Source organism: Ascaphus truei, chromosome 8, assembly GCF_040206685.1.
Source record: "Ascaphus truei isolate aAscTru1 chromosome 8, aAscTru1.hap1, whole genome shotgun sequence".
NCBI classification, from domain to species: Eukaryota; Metazoa; Chordata; class Amphibia; order Anura; family Ascaphidae; genus Ascaphus; species Ascaphus truei.
This window is the reverse complement of record NC_134490.1, coordinates 29816317-29837125: the sequence shown is the minus strand read 5'-3', so window position 1 is coordinate 29837125 and position 20809 is coordinate 29816317. Positions and strand designations below refer to the sequence as shown.

Sequence of the window (20809 nt, the reverse complement as noted above, 5' to 3'; positions counted from 1 at the left end):
GTAGCGGCGCCGGGGGGGGGGGGGTGGAGGGGAGGTGATTTGAAGGGGGGTGAGAGGAGGTGAAGGCCGCTCACTCACCCGTCCGGCCGCTCCCACGTGGAACTGAGGCAGGAGGCAGCTTGTTGTGGCCGCTCCCCCGCTGTGTCCCGGGCACTCGCCGCTGACTGTAGCGGCGCCGGGGGGGGGGGGGAGGTGATTTGAAGGGGGGGGAGGTGATTTGAAGGGGGGTGAGGGGAGGTGAAGGCCGCTCACTCACCCGTCCGGCCGCTCCCACGTGGAACTGAGGCGGGAGGCAGCTTGTTGTGGCCGCTCCCCCGCTGTGTCCCGGGCACTCGCTCCTCCGCTGACTGTAGCGGCGCCGGGGGGGGGGGGAGGCTGATTTCGGGGAGGAAGAGGCGGAGGCTCCGGCGGGTATGTGAGGGCCCCCCCCCCCCCCGGGTTATACATGCTGCTAATGTACACCCCCCCCCCTACTGTGTGTGTGTGTGTGTGTGTGTGTGTGTGTGTGTGTGTGTCCGTGTGTGTCCGTGTGTCCGTGTGTCCGTGTGTCCGTGTGTGTGTGTATATCCCTGTGTGTGTGTTTTTGTCCCTGTGTGTCCTTTGGGCCGTCACTCCGCCTCAGGCCAATGAGAGGTGTGCGGGGGCGGCCCAAGGGACCAATGAGATTTCCCCTAGGGACACCGGACATCCAGCAGGCAGGCATGCATGCAGGCAGGCAGGCAAACATACAGTGCTTTCACTAATATAGTATAAGATACATCTCTCTAGATTTAGATATACACATCCACGTGTGTATATGTATATTTTTTTTGTTTTTACTAAATACATACAGTATACACACATATATTATTTTACATACTGTAGTTACATATTTTTGTTACTTTTTAAAATAATTATTCTATTTCTCTTTTTGATCAAAGTTTCCAAGTAAACGCTAAAAAAGTGTACTCAAAACCTTATTTTTTTTTAAAGGAGGTCCCCCCCCCCCTTCCGTGCCCGTAACAATGGTGTTAAACAAGGACTTGAACAAGACAACTGTCAGTTTCCAATTCTAAAAGGGGCCTCTATTCTCCGTGTTCCGGTTTAATTATACAGCGCTGCTTCTCAAAATCCTTGTGCCACTGGGAGACTGGCAGCGGATCTAATGTACGGATACACATGACCATTACGAATCCGTCTGTAGCCAGGGGACTCTGAGGCCCTGCTTGTTCTGGAACAGAATTCCTCCAGCCTGTGAAGAGATGGCGGGTTTTTAAGAAAGCTCACGGAATCGTTTACTAAATGTGTGTCATGGGAGAGATTTGTAAAGAAGAACTGTGTCTCCCCCCCCCCCCCCCTAGTGCAGGGGTGGCCAACTCCAGTCCTCAAGAGCCAGTGTCAGGTCAAGTTTTCAGGATATCCCTGCTTCAGCACAGGTTCATGATGAATCTTATCTAGGACTGTAATGGGTCAGTCCCACCTAGTGGGTGCAAATACATATATATTTTTTTTAAACAACTCGGTGTAAATGACTTCCTTAGAAAGACGTAATCCCCCTAAAAAGTAACTTTTAAATGTCGGTAGCTTGTGAAAAATGAATATTTTTTGCTTTTTCTCTGGGTCTACCTGTAAGGTGTCTTCTGCCATGGTGCTGTTTAGTAAATATAGGCCCTTATCTGCCTGATCTACATAAGCAGAGTCGTTACGTCTCACTGATTTTCTGTGCCACTGATTTGGAGTCATTCTCACTGATTTTTGCTGCTTCAATTCCACCCCAGAGGTGGCTGCACAGATTACTCTGACATGTAATAAAGTATATTGAAAGAGTAATATCTAAATACAAATATATATATATATATATATATATATATATATATATATATATATATATAAAATCAAAAAATAAATAGATCATACCGTTCTGTGGCTAACGAAATGCTTTTATTTGTGCGAGTTTTCGAGATACACTGATCTCTTCTTCCGGCGCTGTTACAATGGATAAAGCAAGTGGTTTTTACTTAAAAACACTATTTATAATGCTCTTATTAATGTTCAGTTGCTGAGGCACCCCTACAATAGTCAGAGCTTAAACTAGCACACAAAATAGGGTGGACAGGTACTGTACACACACTACACAGGGTAGGCAGACACCTATCTCTGCTCACAAATCTCTCCTGTCTATACTGTTTCCATTTATGTGGTGCCTGGACTGTGGTCCTGCTCTCACTCCTGTACCGCAAAGGCATCTGGGAAATTGCTATGGCCCATGCTCAACAAACTCAGCTCTGAAACTTTCTCCTCTATGTGCAATAATTAAAACCATTTCAGTGAGCTGCCAGTGGCGCTTGTGGAAGAAGTTCTGCGAGTTGGAAGAAGTGTGCAACTTAACTCTCCTGAGGATACGTTTTAAGACAGTTTGTCTTGCCTTGTCCGTTAGCATTTCCTGTGTCTAATTAGGCAGATCCACCATTACTTGGAGGCATCTAAATAACAACATTTTGGGGAGCTCAGCTAAAACTGCAGGACCCACAGGGGACTTTTATTTTCATCATGATCAGCAAAAAAAATTCAGATTTTGTCTTGATTATTACTTTCTCCATTTAACCCCATCCGCTCTCGCTTTCGAAATCCTTCTCTAGGAGTCACGCCCATTTCAATAGAGACTCGCTGATAAAAAATACTTCTCCATTAAAATGCCTTGTTTTTGATCCACATTTCACTGTTTTCAGTCTTTGCAGGTTATCGCTCTCTTTTAGGGCAAAGGCTGTTATTCTGTAAACTGTCAGATCGGAAAGCCCTATGGACATGGAAAAAAACAGCACAAATTGTTTTTAGTGGGTGCCCCTATTTTTGTACCAATTTTTCAGACCACACTGTTTCTCAACGTGGCTAGCGAGTCAATTATGTGGGTGCTTCAGACTAACCTGAGAGATCCCCCACATTGGAAGATAAATGATAGAGGTCCGTTTATAATGTCACGTTTGTGCCAGGTTAAATCCTCCCTGACTTCTTCTACTTACTCATCTTCCAGCTGCTAAACTCAAGCAGAGCGCTTGATACACTGATGCTAAGGCTCTGAACAATGATGCTCTTAGCGGCAGTTTAATGATTAAGCTGTCTTTTGCGTAACTAGATAGATAGGTTCCATCATGTCATCGCAGTGTTTTGTTAAGGAAACTTTTGACATTGTTTTTAACCTGCCAGATGGAAAAGCAACACAACGTGATTTGGGGAGTTAGGGAAGAAAATAGGGAGCGGTTATAAGGAGTAATAGGATAATGTCTAGTGATATGGAGCAATAGGAGTTATAGCGAGTTGTTATAGGGAGCGGTTATATGAGCAATAGGAGGAGTTATAGGGAGCGGTTATATGGAGCAATTGGAGGAGTTATACGGAGCGGTTATATGAGCAATAGGAGGAGTTATAGAGAGGGGTTATATGAGGCAATAGGAGGAATTATAGGGAGCGGTTATATGGAGCAATAGGAGGAGTTATAGGGAGCGGTTATATGGAGCAATTGGAGGAGTTATAGGGAGCGGTTATATGAGCAATAGGAGGAGTTATAGGGAGGGGTTATATGAGGCAATAGGAGGAGTTATAGGGAGTGGTTATATGGAGTGATAGGGGAAGTTATAGGGAGAGGTTAGATGGAGCAATAGGAGGAGTTATAGGGAGCGGTTATATGGAGCAATAGGAGGAGTTATAGGGAGGGGTTATATGAGGCAATAGGATGAGTTATAGGGAGTGGTTATATGGAGCAATAGGAGGAGTTATAGGGAGCGGTTATATGGAAGCAGCGAATTTCGAAATCCACCGCCCCTAGGCACGTCATATGCCGGCCGCCTCCTTTCTGCCGCCATCCTCCTCCTTCCGATTCACAGCGTCAAGTGATGTCACACGTGTGTCGTTGTCATGGTAACGTCACATTGTGCCGTCATTTGACGCCACGCTGACACGTTGCCATGGCAACAAGATGCCGTGTGGCACTACTCCACCAGGAGGAGGAGCGCGGCAGCAAGGAGACAGCAAGGAGGCGCTCGGCATATGTAAGTGACGTCCCATCAGGCCCGACAGGCCCGAGAGTGCGGCAAATGTATATGGGGCGGACATTTTTGCCGCCCCAAAATTTTGCCAGCCAAGTCCCAGGCCTAACGGGCCTAATGGGAAATCTGCCACTGTATATGGGGCAATAGGAGGAGTTATAGGGAGATGTTATATGGGGCAATAAGTGGAGTTATAGGGAGATATTATATGGGGCAATAGGAGGAGTTATAGGGAGATGTTACATGGAGCAATAGGAAGAGTTATAGGTTGAGGTTATATGGGGCAATAAGAGGAGTTATAGGGAGCGGTTATATGGAGCAATAGGAGGAGTTATATGGAGAGGTTATATGGAGCAATAGGAAGAGTTATAGGTTGAGGTTATATGGGGCAATAAGAGGAGTTATAGGGAGCGGTTATATGGAGCAATAGGAGGAGTTATATGGAGATGTTACATGGAGCAATAGGAAGAGTTATAGGGAGAGGTTATATGGGGCAATAAGAGGAGTTATAGGGAGCGGTTATATGAAGCAATAGGAGGAGTTATATGGAGAGGTTATATGGAGCAATAGGAAGAGTTATAGGTTGAGGTTATATGGGGCAATAAGAGGAGTTATAGGGAGCGGTTATATGGAGCAATAGGAGGAGTTATATGGAGATGTTACATGGAGCAATAGGAAGAGTTACAGGGAGAGGTTATATGGGGCAATAAGAGGAGTTATAGGGAGCGGTTATATGAAGCAATACGAGGAGATGAAATAGAAACAGAGATATCTACAAATACAATTGTAAACATAAAATTGGAAAGTTACTGGGTATTGTATTTCAGTTTTCTAACCAGTTTTAATAATATGTAGCTATTGATAACTTGGTGACGGACTCAGCAGTTGTATTATACAAATAGAGGTTCCTTGTGGAAAAGATCGGCTTGAAGAATGTTGGTTTAAGTAGCAGGTTGGATGCTGCGCTGTGAGGGGTTAAGGTTAGGGGAGTGGGGGGGGGGGGAGATCAGCTGATACTGGCCAGCCAATGGGAAAGCTGAAATACTTGAGTTACTTCCACTGCTGCTCAATGCTGCCAGAGCAGATCTGTGCAGAAGTTCACCAGGCAGCTTGTTAAAGCTGTGAATGCGAGAGAGCAAGAGAGAAAGCGAGAGAGAGGAGGAATAGAGGAAAGACATGGATGAGTCTAGCATCCTAAGGCGAAGAGGACTGCAGGTAAGGGGCAAGTTCTTCTTAACCTGTTGCTCGCTGTCCAGCAGTCAGTGCTGAAAAGGGGAGTTGGGTATATAATACCTGGGGTAGGAGTAAGGGTGGAAGTCTGTTAGGGTGTATAAGAGAGGGGGATAAAAAGAAGACCCTCTGTGAGGAGGTCATAGGGGTGTGTGGGGAGATGGCATCTTGACACTGAGTAGGAAGAGAGAAGTATGAGGTAAGCGGTATTGGAGGACCTCTTAACAGTGACGGGGTCAAGAGGAAATTGGGGGAGCAATCTTACACTGAGTGGGGAGGTGAGAAGTATGAAGGGGGGTAAGAGAGAGAGATACATGTACAGTATGTGATGGTGTGAGAGAGTGGGGTTGACAGGTTTGAGTGTAGATGGGAGAGGTATTATGAGGGGAGAGAGAGAGAGGTGTGAAATGTGTCAAAGGAAAAAGATCCTCTTACTTTTAATGGATTTTACTACATGTGATAAACAGAAGACAGCGCACCCCGATGCTACATCCAACATGACCAATCATAAAATGAAATACTTATCTGTTCTCTCGTAGTCGGGATGTGTGTCTACATCTGGTGTAGTTTTATTTGTCCCCAGAACACAGCCTTTTTGCTGTGATTGACAGACCCTGTGTATTTTACACCAACATTACGAGCGGAATGGTGTTCATTTGTGTTTTTTAACCAGGCTAAGGTATTAGCCAAGAGTTCCATAGTGCTTTGCACTAACCTGTATGGTGTATGGTTTAGTGCAGGGGTGGCCAACTCCAGTCCTCAAGAGCTACCAACAGGTCAGGTTTTCAGCATATCCCTGCTTCAGCACAGCTATGTCAGTCGAAGACTGAGCCACTGATTGAGCCATCTGTGCTGAAGCACGGATATCAGGAAAACCTGACCTGTTGGTACCTCTTGAGAAGTGTGGGTGAATACCCTTGCTGTAGGGTGTACAGTTTAGTGTGTTATTGGTTTTAAATCCATACAAAATTAGGAATCTACACTTACGTTTGTTGACAATGTAATTATTACGGCAACTGGAATTGGGAATATACAGTAAGTGTACATATAATATTTAGTGGTAATTCATTTCAGTTTGTAATCTGTTTTATGGGGACATTGAACGTAAACCCTTCGCTGCCAACACATGGCAGAGAATGGGCAGGAGCGTAACTACAGTACTACAAATACATGCAATGCATGGGGGGCTCGAGTGGCCAGCACTGGATGTTGGGCATGGCCATAGATTGGGCCCAACCTTTATGTTGTGCTGCTGAGGCCATTTGTTTGCGGCAGGGCCCTCAAGGACCCAACTTCTGCATCCGTAGCCCCAGCTTCCCACCGACACGGGACCCAAGGCCTCGTCCCCTCCCACATTGCCCACAACGAAAGGTAATGCGGGGGAGGGGGTAAGTGAAAGAGAGGGCGATTGAGTGTGAGGAGATGAGGGGGATTGAGTATGAGAGAAGGGGGAATTGGTATGAGAGGAGGGGAATTGAGAGTGAGAGGAGGGGGAAGAGTGAGAGGGTTAAAGAGGAGGGGGAGAGGGAGAGAGTTAGCGAGGAGGAGGGAGAGTGAGAAAGTTAGAGAGTAGGGGAGAGAGGGGGAGAGTTAGAGAGAAGGGTGGGAGAGTTAGAGAGAAGGGGGGAGAGTTATAGAGAAAGGGGAAGAGTTAGAGTGAAGGAGTGAAAAGAGTTCGAGAGGGGGGAGGAAGAGAGTGATAGAGGGGGCCTTTACAAATTTTTGCTGGGGGCACAGATAGCGAGAGACACAGAGAGAGAAACACACACCCAGAAACACACTCAGAGAGAGGGAGAGAGTGACACACAGAGGGGCCTATTCTATAAGCCTCAATAAGCCACTTATCGGCCAAAATGCCTACTGCTATTCAGTAAGCCTCGATAAGTTGGTGATAAAGGCATAATTCGGCCAAATTTTCAGCCGACAAAAAAAAGATCACCGGGTGAGCGGGAATAAGCCACATATCGGCAGGTTCTGAAACTCGTGCAATTCTAGTAGCCTCGATTAGCTTATCAAGACTAATCGCGTCTCTAGAAATGCGAGTTTCTCCCAAAATCCTCACGCCAGGAAAAGTTGGCGTAAGGCTGGTGAGAAGCGGCGAGACAGGACTTAGAAATTTCTTTTTCTTTTTCCTGCATCAGATTCATGCCGGGAGTCTCCGGTGCTGATACCCATTAATATCAGCACCGGAGGCCCCCGGCATGAATCCCATGCAATAAAAATGCATTTACAGGCAACTTCATTACCATAGCAGCTAACCGCTAAGACAATGCAGGGGTAACTACCACTGCCATGTTTATTGAGGGTAGCAGGGGTAGGTGAAGGTGGTATTTGGCCATTGGTGGGTGTTTAGGACTTGCGGGGGGGGGGTTGCGGGCGGAGTTAACCCCTTCATTACCATAGTGGTAAATAGCGCTAAGGTAATGAAGGGGTTAACCCCTCCCGCTACCCGCCCGGTAGGTATAAACACCCACCAAGGGCCAAATGCCACTTCAGCCATCCTTGCTACCCAAAATAAATATTTTAAAACACAACAACCCTACTACCCACCTCCTCCACCCCAAAAAAATCGGCACTCCGTAACGGGGCCTGTATTTTGGGTAGCAGGTGTTCCCCGGACCTCAAATCAACACGGTTTATTTATTAAAATTAATATTAAAACACATGGATCTCTGGCGAGATATGCGCAGCTAGAGGCGGCTCTCTCTGTGCAGCTAAAACAAATTGCCGGATTTGGCCTTTTGCGAGAGCGATCATCACGTCGCCGGCTAATCGCCCGTTTTGGGAATTTTGCTATCGCAGGTAATCGAGGCTTTCTGAATACCGTAATGGCAACGCTCAAAAAACGGGCCGGCTATTTTTTTTAATGAAGGCTTATAGAATAGGCCCCAGAGAGAGAGACACACACAGAGAGTGAGAGAGTGAGAGAGTGAGAGAGTGGGCTGGGGTAATTCTGTCTCCTACATCAGGCCATAAATTGCATTTACGCCACTGAGTATGGGTTAACTATTGATACATGGATGAGGATAATATGAATGAAGGTTTCCTGTGCATAGAATGATGAAATACTGTCGAGAAATAGTATATTTATGTTTTGTTCTTTCATTAATTCATTGTTTCTTTTTGCCAGCAGAGCATTTTATCATTTATAAATACAGTACAGTATCTACATATTATCATAAACAGCGCTAGTCTGTACGGTAGCAAAAGGCTAAAACATCAGTCTCCACAGACTGAAATTAGCCAGGGGCCAGAATACGAGATTTCAGTGGAAAAATGTGAATTTGTAGTGAGACTCCATTGAAGTGTATAAGACGCTGATACTAAAAATCAGTAAGATGTCTGTGAAGGAGTTAACATAAGTAGATGTAATACCACAGATACCTGCATCATAACAGGTTTTCCCCCTAGGAAAATATGATCGTGCTTTATGTCATAACATAGAAAGTGTCTTTTACAAGTGCTTGTTAGCATGAGTCATGCACTTTGTCTTTGGGTGAATGGCCTTGCATGTTAATATACCTTCCTCACGTGCACAGGCAACAGTGTAAGTTTATTAACATGGCACACAGTACTGATAGTAGCTTGTATTGGAAGGAGTGACAGTCAGTAAAGCAGGGAAATGTGGTTCAATTCCTTGTGTCCTTGGGCAAGTCACTTTATCTCCCTGTGCCTCAGGCACCAGAAACATAGATTGTAAGCTCTGCGGGGCAGGGACTGTGTCAGTGACAATTCCTCTGTGCTGCGTACTGCGCGCTATACTGTAATTGTGAAGCGCTTTGCGTCCCAATGGGAGAAAGGCGCTATATGAAAGTTATTATTATTATATGCATGTATGTATGTCTTTATTTATATACAGCCATCCATGTAGATAGCGCTTCACGTGACAAAATAAGAGGAGACATAACGGGAGTAAGCGCAGCAGATATAAAAGTAAACATTAGTCCCTGCCCCGAAGAGCTTACAATCTAAGTGATAATATCATTAAATAGAGATGTGCGAAACTTGCGCACGAGGTCGTGGACTGCGCAAAATGTGCCCGTTTTGGCGTTGTGCAAAAAGCAGCGGCTGAGTGTGCAAACGAGTGGCCCAGCACAAAGTCACCCTGCATAGCAATTTTATTTAATACACTAATTTGCTAAATGCACTAAAATCGCTAGTTCACGTGGTGCTGAGACGTGGTTGAATGTCAGAGCACCTCGGTGCGTTCATCCTGTCCCTCTTCTTGAGCTTACAATAAATTGATGCTTTCATTTTGAGTTGCCCTGGAGTTTTTTAATTTTTTTCTTCCACGTTTGGCTGTCGTCTGGCTGTGCTCTGACATTCAACCACGTCTTTGGATCTTCTACACTTCTGACTGCACGCCGTGGATGCTACGGGTTTGTCATGGAAGCCGACAGGTAACGGGCCAGAGTGCCCTGCTATGCCTTGTTCTAATTGAATTATTTATTATTCATACCTGACTGGACACCACTAGACACAATATATCTCAGTTATGTATCCTATATCAGACACCCTGGTTGCATCCGGACATTTATTACAAGATATTAACAAGCTTTGTTCATAGAACCACATGTGATTTTTTGAGCAACACTACACATAAGCTAAAATCATGTACTGTAGCGCTGAGCCTATGAATTGAACCCGGCCCACGTGTCACTTATTGCGCGGTGATATTTCGCTAGAAGCGTGCTAATTTGGCCACATTGTCAGCGCTTTGAGGTCCGGCTCATTACATCGCAGAAAATAAAACGGGGTTCGGGGGGAAAAATGGCTACAATTTGTCCAACGCGTTTTGGATCGTTTCGCAAATCTCCCCTTAGTGTTCAGAAACATGCAGCCACGTCTGGGGTGGGACCCTGTGTGTTTCTTGTGTGGCAGCCAGCGATGGGGAGAGCGGCGCGGTGACATAGGACATGACAGAGTATTCCTGAAATCTCGAGCAGTGCCTCCTTGAAAGTAAATGAATGACACTAATTAGTTTATTGCTATAAACATTCTGATTGAAGAATGAATGTATTAGAGAAGGGTTGCTCCACCCCAGTCCTCAAGCCCCCCCCCCCCCAACAGGTCAGGTTTTAAGGATATCCCTGCTTCAGCACAGGTGGCTCAATCAGTGGCTCAGTCGAACTGAGCCACAGATTGAGCTGCCTGTGCTAAAGCAGGGATATCCTTAAAACCTGACCTGTTGGTAGCCCTTGAGGACTGGAGTTGAGAACCCCAGTATTAGACGATATTGACATTTTGTAAGCCCACAGCGCTGAGTTACTGGCCTCTCTGGCAGTGTTGGGGTTAATGCCAAGGTCACAAGTAGCACAGGGAAATGACTTTCATGTACACACTAGCAGCGCTACTACTTTTTAATTTCATTTACAAGCTTAAATTCCATTTTGTTTGTTAAAGAAAGATGAATTTATTTTTTATAAAACGGTAGTAAATGCTCTGCTCTTATTACAATAAGTCCCCAATAAATTCTGGCCACTGTCCCACTTATTTTCTTTTTAACGTTGCTTTTTTCTGCCCTGACAAGTAAACGGATCTTGACATTATAATTTTTTTTTTTAATGGTTTAATGTCTCCACATGCGATGCTTTGGAGGGTTTTTCCAATCTTTATCCAATATCTTTGGTGTTAAGACTCTTTGTAAACGCATCTATATACAGGCAAATTGTTTGACACGCACTTATTTGCTGTTCTTGTAAGGTAAACGCGACTTCATTTGCCAAACAGATAAATGGACGGCCCACAAGTATGCAGCCCCTCGACAACTGGGCACCTGACCGCAGGGGCTAGGCTTCCCTCTCTTCTCCCCCACACCCCCTGTCCCTTTGTTTGTGAAATAACATGACAATGGTATAATATATTGTACATCATGTTGTATTTTCCTCCTTTTTAAAAATAAGTAAACATGGGAAGGATGTTGACCCAGGGAGCAATCCGATTGCCAATTCTTGGAGTCAGGAAGGAATTAATTTCCCTCCTTATGAGAAATTATTGGAGGTTATATCACTGGGGTTTTGTTTGCCTTCCTCTGGATCAAAATACTGTAGGTGGGATACAGAATAAAGTATCTGCCTAAATTTAGCATAGCTTGAACTTGATGGGCGAATGTCTTTTTAGCCTCATCTACTATGTAACTCTGCCTGCCATGTGTGAGGTGGGCATTCCGTGGCATGTGTTGCTTATGTCATGGCGGCTGTTGGGGGGGGGGGGGATAGGTGTGCATTAACCTTGCCAGCGGGGGCTCTATTGTGCAGATAACCCCTAAAGCCTTGTGGTGGCTGCGGAAGCGAGTGGGCAAGGCTCATTTTGTGCGTGATTCCCTGGGCCCAGTCTCGCTTTACGGCCGGGCCATCGGGCGCCCGGCTTGGTGGGTGTTGGGGCCATGGTTGGGTGCCGCCAGCCTTTACCCGGGGGGGAGAGCACGCGGGCAGGGTTTATTTGGGTAAATAAAGCCGGGGCCTTTGCACCTCCAGACCTTTGTGGTGTGTTTATCTATATGTGGGTTGGGGGAGGGAAGGGGAGCTTCCTCGCAGGCTCCACGGTCATGGATTTCGCAGGATCTGTTGAAAATCTAACACGTTTTCCACTTCGTTAACAGGCACAAGCAGAAACTTTACTCTAATAATAATGATACATTTTCTAATATAGCGTTGCCATTATATACAGTATACAGTTCATCAGGCACATGGAGTCCCTGCCCCGCAGAGCATACAATCTAATTTTGGTGCCTGAGGCACAGGGAGATGAAGTGACGTGCCCAAGGTCACAAGCGTCTCCATCATCCCATGAAGTGTTTTAAGGAAGCCGATTTCAGTCTCTTCTAAAGCAGCGTTTTTTATTTATTTATTTTTCCCTTTAATATGTGCATCAATACAATCCACACAATGATAAGTAATCAGCTACGTTGCTGATCGATCGGAGAAGATTCGGCTTTGGTTTACTCCTCTCCTTGGCCCCACCTCCAGGCTCCTGACACCTACTCCTGATTGGCTGCATTACCCAGCAGCAGCCAATCAGGATGGAAGAATCTGCCCAGCCCCCTAGCAGCAGCCCTGCTCTCTCCCTGCTTAGGGAAATCCCGCGCCCGCCCAAGCCGATCAGATCACTGCACCCAGAGAGGTAATACCGGACACACACATGTCCAGAGAGGTAATACCGGAAACACACATGTCCAGAGAGGTAATACCGTACACATACATGTCCAGAGAGGTAATACCGGACACACACATGTCCAGAGAGGTAATACCGTACACATACATGTCCAGAGAGGTAATACCGGACACACACATGTCCAGAGAGGTAATACCGGACACACACATGTCCAGAGAGGTAATACCGGACACACACATGTCCAGTATTACTGCTAATTTTTACTGGACAGAGTGTGCAAATACAGAACAGTTCGGTTCAATACTGGACACCTGGCAACCCTACGTGATTTCCCCTTTCCACCTCATGTTAAACGCTTCTACCATGTCACTCTCTCTCCCGTGAATGTCACCGACTCCACCGCATGTTGTTCCCTCCCCCATGTGACTCTCCTCTCCCTTTCCCCCACTCCACTGCATGTAATTCCCTCCCCATGTGACTCTCTCCTCTCCCTGTCCCCCACTCCACCGCACGTAATTCCCTCCCCCATGTGACTCTCCTCTCCCTGTCCCCACTCCACCGCATGTTGTTCCCTCCCCCATGTGACTCTCCTCTCCCTGTCCCCCACTCCACCGCACGTAATTCCCTCCCCATGTGACTCTCCTCTCCCTGTCCCCCACTGCATGTAATTCCCTCCCCCATGTGACTCTCTCCTCTCCCTGTCCCCCACTTCACTGCATGTAATTCCCTCCCCATGTGACTCTCCTCTCCCTGTCCCCCACTCCACTGCATGTAATTCCCTCCCCCATGTGACTCTCTCCTCTCCCTGCCCCCACTCCACTGCATGTAATTCCCTCCCCCATGTGACTCTCTCCTCTCCCTACCCCCCACTCCACTGCATGTAATTCCCTCCCCATGTGACTCTCCTCTCCCTGCCCCCACTCCACTGCATGTAATTCCCTCCCCCATGTGACTCTCCTCTCCCTGCCCCCACTCCACTGCATGTAATTCCCTCCCCCATGTGACTCTCCTCTCCCTGCCGCCACTCCACTGCATAAAATTCCCTCCCCATGTGACTCTCTCTCCCTGTCCCCCACTCCACCGCATGTAATTCCCTCCCCCATGTGACTCTCTCCTCTCCCTGCCCCCACTCCATCGTATGTTATTCCCTCCCCCATGTGACTCTCTCCTCTCCCTGTCCCCCACTCCACCGCATGTAATTCCCTCCCCCATGTGACTCTCTCCTCTCCCTGCCCCCACTCCATCGTATGTTATTCCCTCCCCGATGTGACTCTCTCCCCATGTCACCCACTCCACTGCATGTAATTCCCTCCCCCATGTGACTCTCCTCTCCCTGTCCCCCACTCCACCTCATGTAATTCCCTCCCCATGTGACTCTCCTCTCCCTGTCCCCCACTCCACCTCATGTAATTCCCTCCCCCATGTTACTCTCCTCTCCCTGTCCCCCACTCCACTACATGTTATTCCCTCCGCCATGTGACTCTCTCCCCATGTCACCCACTCCACTGCATGTTATTCCCTCCCCTTCCTGTCCTCCACTCCACCGCATGTTATTCACTCCCCCATGTGACTCTCTCCCCTCCCTGTCTCCAACTCCATCGCCCCCCACTCCATGTAACCCCTCTATTTTACCTCAGATTATATGGCCTGTCACTGAGGTGGGGGCCTGAGTCCTATGGGTTACTGTTTAATTCTTATGGTGTGTGGTACATGTTGTGTGAGACTGTAGTGACTAGACACAACACAGCTGTAATGAATTATAACAAGCTTTATATACTCATATAGCTATAATTTGTGGTGTTACATATCTCATATGAATCAGTATGGTGACTCTTAATCTCAAAATCATTCCATACACATATATACGTAAGCAAACTATACCAACAGTGTGAACGCTGCCCAAACAAATAATAACCTTTATCTCTGTCCGGACTCCCAATCATGGGGTACTGGCCTGTAGATCCTGGTGTGCTAGCACAAACGTTACAGCTCATAAACTGTGTGTGCGTGTGTGTGTGTGTGTGTGTGTGTGTGTTGCAGGCCTGGTGCTTCACAAAGATCAAACTGTGATGGCAATATAACTGCAGTTTATATCCTTTGTGTAATTCCTGCACAGATGAGCTCTCTAATCTTTCTAATCTTTCTCTGTAGTAGCCTCTGTCTGCCTGTTTCCCTCTGCACTGTCAGGTCTCTGCTGGGCCCTGCTGCACGCACTGGTCCAGTGGGGCAACTCTCTCTCTCTGCAGTTCCCACTCTCTTAGGCCACACTTATAGTCCCGGCGACGCGCCGTTTCGTCAAAACAAATGTATTGCATCCGTCGCATGCGCTTATTGTAGGAGCAACGCGACAACTTGGTCGCGATCGCTGGAAGTCAATTCAATTTGATTTTTTCAGCAACTACAGCGTGACATCAGCGTCGCCGTCGCCGTCACCGGGACTGTAAGTGCAGCCTTATGCGTCCTGCATGGACTCTCTGTGCAGGATGGGCCTGCACACCCTAGCTCCCTTTCCAACTGTCAGTCCACTGGCTAAGCACAGTCACATGATCCAGTGGAATGTTATTCTTAAAGGGGCCATGTCCTGTGCTGATAGCAGACACAGGGGGTTACACATGTTATTCCCTCCCCCAAGTGACTCTCTCCCCCACTCCACCGCATGTTATTCCCTCCATCATGTGACTCTCTCCCCATGCCACCCACTCCACTTTAAGTTAAACACCCCCTCACGGGCACCAGGTAAGGAGGTAATGGGCCTGGGGGGCAGGGAGCATAGTTCACCGTGTGGGGTTACCTGCAGTTGGGCCCACTGTACCTCAGTGAGAGGGCGGCCCAGGAAGATGCCGGTTAACAGAAGGGCCCCACAGGCCTGCGGATGGGCTTAGCAGAATGGGGGTGCGGGTCATGCACAGCAGACTCACCGGAAGAGGGGGGGCCTCTTGACTGAGTGGGCATGGAACAGGCTGTCCCAGGTGTTCCCCCTCCGGCCGGCAGCCCTGTATGTCAATCACTCCCTCGGTGCCCCCCGTCCTCCAGCTCCCCCCCCTGGACGGGCAGAGGTTGGATCCCGGCGACGACAGGAAGGGGGAGCGCGGGGCCACCAGACCGGCAGAGAGAGAGGTGTGCGTTTTCCTTTGTGAGAGGGGTCTTACCTATTCCTGTAGCGTCGCGTTGCCACAGTGACCGACGTCAATTGACGCCGCGACATCATATGACGACGTGTTGCCATGGCAACGTGACGTCACATGCCGCCATGCCTGATGAGGGCCGTTCATCAAGGTAGGCCACCTTAACTTTTTTTTTACAGGTTGGGCCCCACTGCCAGCGTGCTGCCTTGGGCCCCCAAAAAAGCCTTAGGTGGGCCAGGATGTGTGGTCTTTATCATACTGTCCACCACTTGTTTACATTTTACCATGTTGCTGCAATTGTAGTTACACCTTATTGCCACATGAGGGCATAGTATGCCTTGCTATAGAGAGAGAGAGAGAGAGAGAGAGAGAGAGAGAGAGAGAGAGAGAGAGAGAGAGAGAGAGAGAGAGAGAGAGAGAGAATGAATAAAAATAATAATAATCAGGTATGACCCTGATTTTCTGTGGTCTCAATGATTTTTAGCATAAGCAGGAAGGACTTTTTCATTCAATTGCATTTGTTGGGGTCCCAAGACCCCAAATCCCACTAATCTGAAAGTAGGGAGAGGGGAATATACTGAAATCCTTTAAATATGTCTGTGGTATCTATAAGAGGTAAGATGGAAACATGCTCATACAATGTGCATCAGGGCTAACATGAGGAAGTACTTAATTGAAAGGGTAGTGCATGCATGGAACAGCTACCCAGTAAAGGTAGTGACGGTTAATATAGTTAAAAAATCAGAACTGCTTGGGATCTCTATGATGGGATCCTAATGATGGGGAAGGGGAAGTGGCAGGACAGGGATTAGAGAGGGTTAATATTTCAGGATATACAAGTGGATGAAATGATTATGATCTAATACCAAGTTCTAGGCTCCTATAGAAAAACTATATGAATTGAAAAAGGAATAATAATGTGTTTCTTGTCTTATTACAGAAGGAGCTGAGCTTACCCCGTCGTGGAAGTATGTAAGTAGAACTGCGTACCAGCAAATGCACTTATTCACTTATTCATCAGAATCTGCACTACTTCTGCCCCTGAAGGGGTTAACAGAGCAATGCACCGCAGGCCCCTTGGCAGCAAAAGGGTTAAAGGGTCTCTCTCTCATATATATATATATATATATATATATTCCACTCCAGCAGGAGCAGACACAAGACAGCACTCAAAGGTAAGTAAGAAAACTTGTATTCAAAAATAAACATAGCACAAACATGACCAACGTTTCGGTCCTCAGCACCACCCTGAGGAAGGTACCACGAGGACCGAAACGTTGGTCATGTTTGTGCTATGTTTATTTTTGAATACAAGTTTTCTTACTTACCTTTGTCTGCTCCTGCTGTAGTGGATTACTTCTCTCTTACTATTGGTATAGGACATGCACCGCAAACTGGCACAAAATGAAAGGCACCCTCCCCCCTGACTCCTAAGCAGTGGCGTAGTGGTACCCACATGACTGCGAGGACCTGGAAATGGTTCAAACGAATCAGATGCAGTTCAGGGGACAAAGGAGACTAGAGCTGGTGCTCTCTCTCACTCTTCTTCTCCTCTCGGAACAGAGACGGCTGTAACTTAAGGCCACGTCCATAATGCGAGTGACTCCACACGCGTGGCGCAAACAGCAGGCCGCACCTCTATGAGGCAGGCCATAGAGCGCACGACCAAGCGTGAGGGCGTGGCAGCATTTTCGGGAGACAAGACAATTTGTTTTTGTCGTGCGACAGCTGGGTCACGTGAGCGGTACAGCCAATGAGGGCGAACCAGCCTCGTAACGTCACGTCCACGCCTCTGCCACCCCCCGCCGTCGCTGCGGATCTCAGTCCACAGATCGCTTGGCCGACAAGCGCGTGAGACGCCATGCGCTCTGTCGCGCACCCACTATATCCTAGGCCTAAGGTCTCGCCCAGGGTGAGAGTGCGCTCGCCGGTGCTCGAGCGCCGTGACGTCGGGTGTTCATGTTGCCCGGGTGATTCCTGGCCAGCTAGATGCGCGAGTGAGGTGGGCGTGCCTGTGATGTCACGTGAGCGGTTCGTCCTCATTGGCTGAACCGCACACGTGACCAGGGCAAGCGCGAGAAATACCAAAAAATTTGTCTCGGCAAGCAGCCCTGGACGCGGCCTAAGAGAGAGCGCAGCAGCTGTCTCCTTCCCTGAACTGCATATGGTTTCGATTGAACCATTTCTGGGTCCCCGCGGTTACGTGGGATGCCGCTCCGCACTGCTTACGAGTCAGGAGGGAGGGTCCCGACTCCTTTTGTTCCCCCCCTGCTAGAGCTGGGGCCCCTGGGACGTGCCCGGGCAGTTGAGGCCACTGGATGAAGCCTCCCCCATGACCTTCCAGGTACTGCGGTTGCAGCCTCTCTCCTCCACGTTGCTGCAACATATTTTCTGATTCATCCTCCTATCTTACTTGTGGTTGTTGTCTTGGTCTATTAAAGCTGCACTTCAAGCAATATCTTACATTTGTGTTTTTTTTTAATAAATCAGTTCTGTACTATAAGAAAGTACTTGTAGCATTTAAAAAAAATTTTTTATGCATTATAATGTAACGAGCATTTTTGTTTCTATGGCAACCATTTACAAAGTCACATCCCTTCCTCTTCTGAGACCGGCTCTGGCACACCCCTTTTGCCCTCTCTCTAGCCGTGCACCAATTGTATCTAGTGGCTGCCTGGTCACATGATGTTCCACACAGAACTTTACATCTTGGGTTCTCTTCTGCAGCACTGACAGTGATTTAGTTAACTTCCGAGCTGAATCTTTGCGGATCGATCAGCAACTTACGTGTAGCTAATCACTTGTCAGTGTGTAGATTGTATTGATGCACATATTGAATGGGAAACAATTTTTTAAACAGCAGCTTGAACTGCAGCTTTAAACTCGATTGGAGCACCATCTTTGTCCAATGATGGTAATTTCTTCTTGGGATATGTCCGGCCCAATGCCATATTAATTTCTTCACCCTTGTGATGATGTTACAAATACACATACATACATACATACATACATACATACAGTTTACAAGAATGGACACAGCACACTGGCATTGGTGAATAAAGTGAATATATTGTAGTCATAGCAAAAATCAACATTTCGTTATACTATGGGATCTTCATCAGGGTCGTTTGGGGGATGTATGACTTTTCATTACCTTAAATATGATACGTGCACGCATTAATGTATATACTGTACCTTTTGTTTTGTGAAGTTGTGCCTATTGTTACTTTTGATTGAGATATGGAATATATATATATATATATATATATATACAGTGTTCGACAAATCACCCAAAAATCTACTCGCCCAACCCAAAAATCTACTCGCCACCTAGTCCCGTCCCTAGTCCCGCCCCCAACCCCGCCCCTAGTCCCGCCCCCAACCCCGCTTTAAAATAAAATATATAAATAAAATACATTTAATAAATTCCTAGTCAGAACAACATTCGTTTTTGACATAAATGTATTTATTGTATTACATTATACTACAATTAGTCCTTGTTACATGTGTGTGTGTAAATGTGGATCTAGAAATAAAAGCCAGGTGTGAATGACTAGTTTCCTGAACCCCTTAACCAATGTCTGGATGTCCCCGCTTCACAATATCTAAAGCAGCAATCCCACCTGGGATCTTACCTGATCCGCAGTCCCTCAATGTCCAGGTACGCTCATTCCCGCAATGTTATACATTGGGGAGGTGTTCATTACCTGTCTTCTGGGTTAGGGGGGGGTTCCGATGTCTTCCGTGTGAAGCTTGAGCCAGATCTGGAAGAAAGCAGTATAGGGTAGTTAAGATTTCGGTGTAGTATAGGGCAGTTAAGATATATAGGGTAAATAAGAGATCCAGAGTGTGAGTGACAGAGAGAGAGAGTGTGGGAGTGACAGAGAGAGAGAGTGTGGGGGAGAGAGAGAGAGAGCGTGTGGGGGAGAGGGAGAGAGAGTGTTGGGGAGAGGGAGAGAGAGTGTTGGGGAGAGAGGGAGAGAGAGTGTGGGGGAGAGAGGGAGAGAGAATGTGGGGGAGAGAGGGAGAGAGAGTGTGGGGGAGAGAGGGAGAGAGAGTGTGGGGGAGAGAGGGAGAGAGAGTGTGGGGGAGAGAGGGAGAGAGAGTGTGGGGGAGAGAGGGAGAGAGAGTGTGGGGGAGAGAGAGTGTGGGGGAGAGAGGGAGAGAGAGTGTGGGGGAGAGAGAGAGAGAGAGTGTGGGGGAGAGAGAGAGAGAGAGGGGGAGAGAGAGAGTGTGGGGGAGAGGGAGAGTGTGAGGGAGAGAGAGTGTGGGGGAGAGAGAGAGTGTGGGGGAGAGAGTGTGGGGGAGAGAGTGTGGGGGAGAGAGTGTGGGGGAGAGAGTGTGGGGGAGAGAGAGTGGGGGAGAGAGTGTGGGAGAGAGAGTGTGGGGGAGAGAGAGTGTGAGGGAGAGAGAGTGTGGGGGAGAGAGGGAGAGAGAGTGTGGGGGAGAGAGGGAGAGAGAGTGTGGGGGAGAGAGGGAGAGAGAGTGTGGGGGAGAGAGGGAGAGAGAGTGTGGGGGAGAGAGAGAGTGTGGGGGAGAGAGAGAGTGTGGGGGAGAGAGAGAGTGTGGGAGAGAGAGAGAGTGTGGGGGAGAGAGAGAGTGTGGGGGAGAGAGAGAGTGGGGGGGAGAGAGAGTGTGAGGGAGAGAGAGTGTGGGGGAGAGAGTGTGGGGGAGAGAGAGAGTGTGGGGGAGAGAGAGAGTGTGGGGGAGAGAGTGTGGGGGAGAGAGTGTGGGGGAGAGAGAGTGTGGGGGGGGGAGAGAGAGAGTATGGGGGGGAGAGAGAGAGAGTGTTCGGGGGAGAGAGAGAGTGGGGGGGGAGAGAGAGAGAGAGTGGGGGGGAGAGAGAGAGAGAGGGGGGGAGAGAGAGAGTGTGTGGGGGAGAGAGGGAGAGAGAGTGTGGGGGAGAGAGGGAGAGAGAGTGTTGGGGAAAGAGAGAGTGTCGGGGGGAGAGAGAGAGAGAGTGGGGGAGAGAGTGGGGGAGAGAGTGGGGGAGAGAGAGAGAGTGTGTGGGAGAGAGTGTGGGGGGGAGAGAGAGCATGTGGGGGGGAGAGAGAGCGTGTGGGGGGGAGAGAGAGAGTGTGGGGGGGAGAGAGAGAGTGTGGGGGGGAGAGAGAGAGTGTGGGGGGGGGAGAGAGAGTGTGTGGGGGGGAGAGAGAGAGTGTGTGGGGGGGAGAGAGAGAGTGGGGGAGACAGAGGAGAGAAACGGTGGGTGACACACACAGAGGGTGGGTGATACATAGAGAGAGAGGCTGGGTGAGTGACTGGCTGGTTGAGTGGTTTGCTGGGTGAGTGGCTGGGTGGGGCAGGGGTGACTGGGTG

At 48.1% G+C, this 20809-nt stretch overlaps 1 protein-coding gene across 5 annotated transcripts in view; it reads left to right on the top strand.

The window, feature by feature from the left end:
- The first annotated feature begins 5112 nt into the window (after positions 1–5112).
- MAST3 (microtubule associated serine/threonine kinase 3) overlaps positions 5113–20809 on the top strand; it is a 107729-nt gene continuing 92032 nt past the window's right edge. For all 5 annotated transcript variants that reach the window (XM_075611076.1, XM_075611073.1, XM_075611069.1 and 2 more), the window contains exons 1-2: positions 5113–5237; positions 16431–16462. In XM_075611076.1, the coding sequence (XP_075467191.1) occupies positions 5199–5237; positions 16431–16462 (71 nt within the window). In that variant the 5' untranslated portion in view covers positions 5113–5198. The remainder of the gene's footprint in view (positions 5238–16430; positions 16463–20809) is intronic.